This window comes from Salmo salar, chromosome ssa29, assembly GCF_905237065.1.
Source record: "Salmo salar chromosome ssa29, Ssal_v3.1, whole genome shotgun sequence".
In the NCBI taxonomy this organism is placed as follows: domain Eukaryota; kingdom Metazoa; phylum Chordata; class Actinopteri; order Salmoniformes; family Salmonidae; genus Salmo; species Salmo salar.
Genome location: NC_059470.1, coordinates 34,895,001 through 34,905,000, shown reverse-complemented (window position 1 = coordinate 34,905,000; position 10,000 = coordinate 34,895,001). Strand labels below are relative to the sequence as shown.

Here is a 10,000-nt window from a genome sequence, read left to right as displayed (position 1 = left end):
CGATGTTCACTCTGACAGAGCTCTAGAGTTCCTCTGTGGAGATGGGAAAACCTTCCAGAAGGACAACCATCTCTGCAGCACTCCACCAATTAGGCTTTTCTGGTAGAGTAGCCAGACGGAAGCCACTCCTCAGTAAAAGGCAGATGTCAACCCGCTTGGAGTTTGCCAAAAGGCACCTAAAGGTCTCTCACCATGAGAAACAATTCTCTGGTCTGATGAAACCAAGATTGAACTCTTTGGCCTGAATGTGAAGTGTCACATCTGGAGGAAAACTGGCACCATCCCAATGTGAAGCATGGTGGTGGCAGCATAATGTTGTGGGGATGCTTTTCAGCGTAAGAGACTGGGAGACTAGTCAGAATTGAGGGAAAGATGAACAGAGCAAAGTACAGATAGATCGTTGATGAAAACCTGCTCCAGAGCGCTCAGGACCTCAGACTGGGGCGAAGGTTCACATTCCAACAGAACAATGACCCTAAGCACACAGCCAAGACAAACCATGAGTGGCTTCGGGACAAGTCTCTGAATGTCCTTCAGTGGCCCAGCCAGAGCCCGGACTTGAACCCGATCGAACATCTTGGGAGAGACCTGAAAATACCTGTGCAGCGATGCTCCCCATCCAAGCTGACAGAGCTTGAGAGGATCTGCAGAGAAGAATGGTAGAAACGCCCTAAATACAGGTGTGCCAAACTTGTAGCGTCATACCCAAGAAGACTCAAGGCTGTAATCGCTGCCAAAGGTGCTTCAACCAAGCACTGAGTAAAGGGTCTGAATACTTACAGTATGTTAATGTCATATTTCAGTTTTTTATTTTTATTAGTGTACAACAATGTCTAAAAAACCTTTTTTTGTTTTGTAATTATGGGGTATTGTGTGTAGATTGATGACGGGAAAAAACAATTGAATCCATTTTAGAACAAACCTGTAATGTAACAAAATGTGGAAAAATTCAAAGGGTCTGAATACTTTCAGAATGCACTGTATATACAGTACCAGTCAAAAGTCTGGACACACCTATTCATTCAAGGGCTTTTCTTTATTTTTACTATTTTCTGCCTTGTAGAATAATAGTGAAGACATCAACGCTATGAAAGTCCACATTATGGCAAGAACAGCTCAAATAAGCAAAGAGAAGCAACAGTACATCATTACTTTAAGACATGAAGGTCAGTCAATACCGAACAAGAGCATTCGCCAAAAATATCAAGCGCTGTGATGAAACTGTCTGTCCTTTCCTGTCTGTGGTACTGTATACGGTCTGTAATACTGTATACTGTCTGTAATACTGTATACTGTCTGTAACACTGTATACTGTCTGTAACACTGTATACTGTATGTAATGCAGTACACTGTCTGTAACACTGCATACGGTCTGTAATACTGTATACTGTCTGTAATACTGTATACTGTCTGTAATACTGTATACTGTCTGTGGTAGTGTTACTGTCTGTGGTACTGTATACTGTCTGTAATGCAGTATACTGCCTGTAATACTGTATACTGTCTGTAACACTGTATACTGTCTGTAACACTGTATACTGTCTGTAATGCAGTACACTGTCTGTAACACTGTATACTGTCTGTAATGCAGTACACTGTCTGTAATACTGTATACTGTCTGTAATACTGTATACTGTCTGTAACACTGTATACTGTCTGTAACACTGTATACTGTCTAACACTGTATACTGTCTGTAATGCAGTACACTGTCTGTAATACTGTATACTGTCTGTAATACTGTATACTGTCTGTAACACTGTATACTGTCTGTAATACTCACGTGTGTCCCTGGGATCCCCTGCTGACCCGGTGGTCCCGGCTCTCCTTGAGGTCCCTAAACAAAGAGACCATCAATCTGACAAGGAGCTAAGAGCAGAGCACATCTACAGTATGTCTGTCTACTCAGAAGATGGGCACTTCCACAATTTAAGGAGATGTTTAAGAGGGCTAATGTAAGCTATGGCAGTGTCTACTCTCAGTACTTTAGGTACTAAAGAAAAATACAAAAAAACTTCTGGTTGATATAGTAGAGAAATAGTTGACATTGGACTGTACTGGGCCCGGTTTCCCCGATAGCAATGGAATTTATTCTTATGAGTGTTTCAACGATTCACGTTTCCTACAACGGCTGAAGACGTAACGTGCGCTTTGCAAAACACCAGGCAGAGGGAGCGGTTGTTAAGTACGTCGTTGGAGTCGATACTGAAAGGATTGAAAGGGAGCGCTGGTCTCGGATTTCTCCATTCAAATCTTTCCTTAACATCAATTATTTTGTTGTTGTTGATGTTTATTGTCACATACGCCAGATACACTATACAGTGGCAAGAAAAACTATGTGAACCCTTTGGAATTACCTGGATTTCTGCATAAATTGGTCATAAAATTTTATCTGATCTTCATCTAGGTCACGACAATAGACAAACACAGTTTTCTTAAACTAATAACACACAAACAAATATATGTTTTCATGTCTTTATTGAACACACCGTGTAAACATTCACAGTGCAGGGTGGAAAAAGTATGTGAACCCTTGGATTTAATAACTGGTTGACCCTCCTTTGGCAAATATAACCTCAACCAAACATTTTCTTTAGTTGCGGATCAGACTTGCATGGTCATGAGGAATTTTGGACCCTCCCTCTTTACAAAACTGTTTTGTTCAGAAATAGTCTTGGAATGTCTGGTGTGAACTGCTCTCTTGAGGTCATGCCACAGCATCTCAATCGGGTTGAGGTCAGAACTCTGACTGGGCCACTCCAGAAGGCGTATTTTCTTCTGTTGAAGCCCTTCTGTTGTTGATTTACTTCTGTGTTCTGGGTCGTTGTCCTGTTGCATCACCCAACTTCTGTTGAGCTACAATTGGTGGACAGATGTGTTGGTGCCTTTTTTTCTCCACACATAGTGTTGTGTGTTCCTTCCAAACAACTCAACTGTAGTTTCATCTGTCCACAGAATATTTTGCCAGTAGCGCTGTGGAACATCCAGGTGCACTTTTGCAAACTTCAGACGTGCAGCAATGGGGTTTTTTGGACAGCAGTGGCTTCTTCTGTAGTGTCCTCCCATGAACACCATTCTTGTTTAGTGTTTTACATATCGTAGACTTGTCAACAGAGATGTTAGCATGTTCCAGATATTTCTGTAAGTCTTTAGCTGACACTCTAGGATTCTTCTTAACCTCATTGAGCATTCTGTACTGTGCTCATGCAGTCATCTTTGCAGGATGGCCACTCCCAGAGAGAGTAGCAACAGTGCTGAACTTTCTCCATTTATAGACAATTTGTCTTACTGTGGACTGAAGAACATCAAGGCTTTTAGAGATACTTTTGTAACCCTTTCCAGCTTAATGCAAGTCAACAATTCTTAATCTTAGGTCTTCTGAGATCTCTTTTGTTCGATGCATGGTTCACATCAGGCAATAATTCTTGTGAATAGCAAACTCAAATTGTGTGAGTGTTTTTTATAGGGCAGGGCAGCTCAAACCAACATCTCCAATTTCGTCTCATTGATTGGACTCCAGGTTAGCTGACTCCTAACTCCAATTAGCTTTTGGAGAAGTCATTAGCCTAGGGGTTCACATACTTTCTCCAACCTACACTGTGAATGTTTAAATGATGTATTCAATATAGACAAGAAACATAAACTAATGTGTGTGTTATTAGTTAAAGCAGACTGTGTTTGTCTATTGTTGTGACTTAGATGAAGATCAGATTTAATTTGATTACCAATTTATGCAGAAATCCAGGTAATTCCAAAGGGTTCACATACTTTTTCTTGCCACTGTATATGTAAAAGCATGTGGACACCAATTCAAATTAGTGGATTCGGCTATTTCAGCCACACCCGTTGCTGACAGGTGTATAAAATCAAGCACACATCCATGCAATCTCCATAGACAAACATTGTCAGTAGAATGGCCTTACGGAAGAGCTCAGTGACTTTCAATGTGGCACCGTCATAGATTGCCACCTTGCCAACAATCCAGTTTGTCAGATTTCTGCCCTGCTAGACCTTCCCCAGTCAACTGTATGTTCTGTTATTGTGAAGTGGCAAAGTCTAAGTGCAACATCGGCTCAGCTGTGAAATTGTAGGCCACACAAGCTCACAGAACGGCTCAACCGTGTGCTGAAGCATGTAGGGCGTAAAAATCATCTGTCCTCATTTGCAACACTCACTACCGAGTTCCAAACTGCCTCTGGAAGCAACGTCAGCAAAATAACTGTTCGTCGAGAGCTTCATGAAATGGGTTTCCATGGCAGCCTTTGATCACTTAGATCACCATGGGCAATGCGAAGCGTTGACTGGAGCGGTGTAAAGCTCACTGTCATTGGACTCTGGAGCGGTGGAAATGTGTTCTCTTGAGTAATGAATCACGCTTCAACATATGGCAGTCCAACGGATGAATCTGGTTTTGGCGGATGCCAGGAGAACACTACCTGCCCGAATGCATAGTGCCAACTGTAAAGTTTGGTGGGGAATAATGGTATGGGGCTGTTGTTCATGGTTCAGGCTAGGCCCCTTAGTTCCAGTGAAGGGAAATCTTAACTCTACAGCATACAATTACATTCTAGACGATTTTATGCTTACAATTTCGTGGCAACAGTTTGGGGAAGGCCCTTTCCTGTTTCAGCATGACAATGCTCCCATGCACAAAGCAAGGTCCATATAGAAATTGTTTGTCGAGATCCGTGTGAAATAACTTAACTGGCCTGCACAGAGCCCTGACCACAACTCCATCAAACTCCTTTGGGATGAATTGGAACACCAACCCCGAGCCAGGCCTAATCGCCCAACATCAGTGCCCAACCTCACTAATACTCTTGTGGTTGAATGGAAGCAAGTCCTCGCAGCAATTTTCCAACATCTAGTGGAAAGCCTTTCCAGAAGAGCGGAGGCTGTTATAGCAGTAAAAGGGGGGACCAACTCCTTATTAATGCCCATGATTTTGGAATGAGATGTTGGACGAGCAGGTGTCCACATACTGTAGTGTATTACAAATGTTGAGGTGGCTTATTGGCTTAGCCTACCCAATAGAAATTCACTAAAATCACCAATTTGGCACATCGTTGTTCACATGTTAGGCTAAACATAATGAAATGTATTGAGACAAATTACAGACAGTAGCCTACAAGTAGCAAAATATAACTCAATTGATTGAACATTAAATGTGTTTCAATATGATTGAAATAGGCCTATAGCCTACTGTTTATATTTTAATGCAGTCATCTCGGTTTTTCATTTGAAGCATGTTTTTTGTATTTGCTTGTTTGTATCAATTGCAAAGACATTGGCAACTATGTATTTGTAGTCAGCTTTGTTCTGAGGTTATCAGCGGGTCACAGAGAGATGGATAAACCACGTGATTCTGTGTTTAGCAGAGATCTTCTGTGTATAAAGTAATGCCGGCAGGGCAAAAACAGCATCTAACAACGCACTGAGCTGTTCTACGAGTGGTCTGAAGCAGGCGTTAGATTACCAGTGGTCTGAGGCAGGCGTTAGATTACCAGTGGTCTGAGGGCAGTTGTTAGATTACCAGTGGTCTGAGGGCAGGCGTTAGATTACCAGTGGTCTGAGGCGTTAGATTACCAGTGGTCTGAGGCAGGCATTAGATTACCAGTGGTCTGAGGCCGGTGTTAGATTACCAGTGGTCTGAGGCAGGCGTTAAATTACCAGTGGTCTGAGGCGTTAGATTACCAGTGGTCTGAGGCAGGCGTTAGATTACCAGTGGTCTGAGGCGTTAGATTACCAGTGGTCTGAGGCGTTAGATTACCAGTGGTCTGAGGCGTTAGATTACCAGTGGTCTGAGGGCAGGCGTTAGATTACCAGTGGTCTGAGGGCAGGCGTTAGATTACCAGTGGTCTGAGGCAGGCGTTAGATTACCATTGGTCTGAGGCGTTAGATTACCAGTGGTCTGAGGCGTTAGATTACCAGTGGTCTGAGGGCAGGCGTTAGATTACCAGTGGTCTGAGGCGTTAGATTACCAGTGGTCTGAGGCGTTAGATTACCAGTGGTCTGAGGCAGGCATTAGATTACCAGTGGTCTGAGGCAGGTGTTAGATTACCAGCGGTCTGAGGGCAGGCGTTAGATTACCAGCGGTCTGAGGGCAGGCGTTAGATTACCAGTGGTCTGAGGCGTTAGATTACCAGTGGTCTGAGGCGTTAGATTACCAGTGGTCTGAGGCAGGCGTTAGATTACCAGTGGTCTGAGGCGTTAGATTACCAGTGGTCTGAGGCGTTAGATTACCAGTGGTCTGAGGGCAGGCGTTAGATTACCAGTGGTCTGAGGCGTTAGATTACCAGTGGTCTGAGGCATTAGATTACCAGTGGTCTGAGGCAGGCGTTAGATTACCAGTGGTCTGAGGCAGGCGTTAGATTACCAGTGGTCTGAGGCAGGTGTTAGATTACCAGTGGTCTGAGGGCAGGCGTTAGATTACCAGCGGTCTGAGGCAGGCGTTAGATTACCAGTGGTCTGAGGCGTTAGATTACCAGCGGTCTGAGGCAGGCGTTAGATTACCAGTGGTCTGAGGCGTTAGATTACCAGTGGTCTGAGGCAGGCGTTAGATTACCAGTGGTCTGAGGCAGGCGTTAGATTACCAGTGGTCTGAGGGCAGGCGTTAGATTACCAGTGGTCTGAGGCGTTAGATTACCAGTGGTCTGAGGGCAGGCGTTAGATTACCAGTGGTCTGAGGCGTTAGATTACCAGTGGTCTGAGGTGTTACATTACCAGTGGTCTGAGGCGTTAGATTACCAGTGGTCTGAGGTGTTAGATTACCAGTGGTCTGAGGCGTTAGATTACCAGTGGTCTGAGGCGTTAGATTACCAGTGGTCTGAGGCGTTAGATTACCAGTGGTCTGAGGCGTTAGATTACCAGTGGTCTGAGGCAGGCGTTAGATTACCAGTGGTCTGAGGCGTTAGATTACCAGTGGTCTGAGGCAGGCGTTAGATTTCAAGCGTCTTCAAGTACAATGTTAATAACCATGGTTTTGGGAAACATCTCTGAGATATAACGATGCTCCTACGAATGTTCTAACGATAATGCTTTTGGGAAACAGGGCCCTGGGCTGTACTGTTGCTAGGGTACTGAGCTGAATAATGAACATGTTCTCCCCTGTACAATATTAATATACACTGAGTGTACAAAACATTAAGAACACCTGCTCTTTCCATGCCATAGACTGACCAGGTGAATCCAGGTGAAAGCTATGATCCCTTATTGATGTCACTTGTTAAATCCACTTCACTCAGTGTAGATGAAGGGGATGATTTTTATGCCTTGAGACAATTGAAACATGTATTGTGTACGTATGTGTGCCATTCTGTGTGTGAATGGGCAAGACAAAATATTGAAGTGCCTTGAACGGTGTATGGTAGGAGGTTTGTGTCAAGAACTGCAACGTTGCTGTTTTTTTTTTTATACGCTCAACAGTTTCTCGTGTGTGTCAAGAATGGTCCACCACCCAAAGGACATCCAGTCAACCTGACACAACTTCCTCCTGAACACTGATCTAGGACCAGATTACCAGATTACCTTTCCCAGAGCCTTCATTAACCATTAGAAGGGCAGCTTGTAAAACCGACCTTAGGGGTAATATAACCCTCCTCTGAGTTACTACAGGGAGACGCCATTTTGGAATACAGGGAGGGGTCACTGCCTGACCGAAAGATGGTGGATAAATAAGATAGTTTACTCAGGCCGTTTACCATTGAAAACTTTTTAAACTCACTGTTCCTCCCTATTATCTGGCATGCTCACTGTTCCTCCATAATATCTGGCATGCTGACTGTTCCTCCCTATTATCTGGCATGCTGACTGTTCCTCCATATTATCTGGCATGCTGACTGTTCCTCCCTATTATCTGGCACGCTGACTGTTCCTCCATAATATCTGGCATGCTCACTGTTCCTCCATAATATCTGGCATGCTGACTGTTCCTCCCTATTATCTGGCATGCTGACTGTTCCTCCATAATATCTGGCATGCTGACTGTTCCTCCATAATATCTGGCATGCTGACTGTTCCTCCATAATATCTGGCATGCTGACTGTTCCTCCCTATTATCTGGCATGCTGACTGTTCCTCCATAATATCTGGCATGCTGACTGTTCCTCCATAATATCTGGCATGCTGACTGTTCCTCCCTATTATCTGGCATGCTGACTGTTCCTCCATAATATCTGGCATGCTGACTGTACCTCCATAATATCTGGCATGCTGACTGTTCCTCCCTATTATCTGGCATGCTCACTGTTCCTCCATAATATCTGGCATGCTGACTGTTCCTCCCTATTATCTGGCACGCTGACTGTTCCTCCCTATTATCTGGCATGCTGACTGTTCCTCCATAATATCTGGCATGATCACTGTTCCTACATAATATCTGGCATGCTGACTGTTCCTCCCTATTATCTGGCATGCTGACTGTTCCTCCATAATATCTGGCATGCTGACTGTTCCTCCCTATTATCTGGCATGCTGACTGTTCCTCCATAATATCTGGCATGCTGACTGTTCCTCCATAATATCTGGCATGCTGACTGTTCCTCCATAATATCTGGCATGCTGACTGTTCCTCCCTATTATCTGGCATGCTGACTGTTCCTCCATAATATCTGGCATGCTGACTGTTCCTCCATAATATCTGGCATGCTGACTGTTCCTCCCTATTATCTGGCATGCTGACTGTTCCTCCATAATATCTGGCATGCTGACTGTACCTCCATAATATCTGGCATGCTGACTGTTCCTCCCTATTATCTGGCATGCTCACTGTTCCTCCATAATATCTGGCATGCTGACTGTTCCTCCATAATATCTGGCATGCTGACTGTTCCTCCATAATATCTGGCATGCTGACTGTTCCTCCCTATTATCTGGCATGCTGACTGTTCCTCCATAATATCTGGCATGCTGACTGTTCCTCCATAATATCTGGCATGCTGACTGTTCCTCCCTATTATCTGGCATGCTGACTGTTCCTCCATAATATCTGGCATGCTGACTGTACCTCCATAATATCTGGCATGCTGACTGTTCCTCCCTATTATCTGGCATGCTCACTGTTCCTCCATAATATCTGGCATGCTGACTGTTCCTCCCTATTATCTGGCACGCTGACTGTTCCTCCCTATTATCTGGCATGCTGACTGTTCCTCCATAATATCTGGCATGCTCACTGTTCCTCCATAATATCTGGCATGCTGACTGTTCCTCCCTATTATCTGGCATGCTGACTGTTCCTCCATAATATCTGGCATGCTGACTGTTCCTCCCTATTATCTGGCATGCTGACTGTTCCTCCATAATATCTGGCATGCTGACTGTTCCTCCATAATATCTGGCATGCTGACTGTTCCTCCATAATATCTGGCATGCTGACTGTTCCTCCCTATTATCTGGCATGCTGACTGTTCCTCCATAATACCTGGCATGCTGACTGTTCCTCCCTATTATCTGGCATGCTCATTGTTCCTCCATAATATCTGGCATGCTGACTGTTCCTCCATAATACCTGGCAAGCTGACTGTTCCTCCATAATACCTGGCATGCTGACTGTTCCTCCATAATACCTGGCATGCTGACTGTTCCTCCATAATACCTGGCATGCTGACTGTTCCTCCATAATACCTGGCATGCTGACTGTTCCTCCATAATATCTGGCATGCTCACTGTTCCTCCATAATACCTGGCATGCTGACTGTTCCTCCATAATATCTGGCATGCTGACTGTTCCTCCATAATACCTGGCATGCTCACTGTTCCTCCATAATACCTGGCATGCTCACCAGCTGGCTCTGGTCTACTACTCCCATTTGCGGGCCCGAGTGGCCTCACCCCGATCAGAAAAAAATAGGCAGTGTGTTGTCTCGCTTTCTCTACCGTCTCTGGCCTGACCTACAGCATAAGTGATGTCACTACTCCTAGAGCTTACAAGCACACAGTTTGACCTTTGACCTCCAGAGCTGAACCTATCCTAAACACTGATAACCTGTGGTAGACTACCCT

General features: G+C 44.5%; 1 protein-coding gene across 5 annotated transcripts in view; it reads right to left on the bottom strand.

The window, feature by feature from the left end:
- The window catches only part of LOC106590653 (collagen alpha-1(XI) chain), a 209,906-nt gene that overhangs the window by 111,957 nt on the left and 87,949 nt on the right, over positions 1-10,000 (bottom strand). For all 5 annotated transcript variants that reach the window (XM_045710693.1, XM_045710695.1, XM_045710694.1 and 2 more), the window contains one exon: positions 1,782-1,835. In XM_045710693.1, coding sequence (XP_045566649.1) covers positions 1,782-1,835 — 54 coding nt within the window. The remainder of the gene's footprint in view (positions 1-1,781; positions 1,836-10,000) is intronic.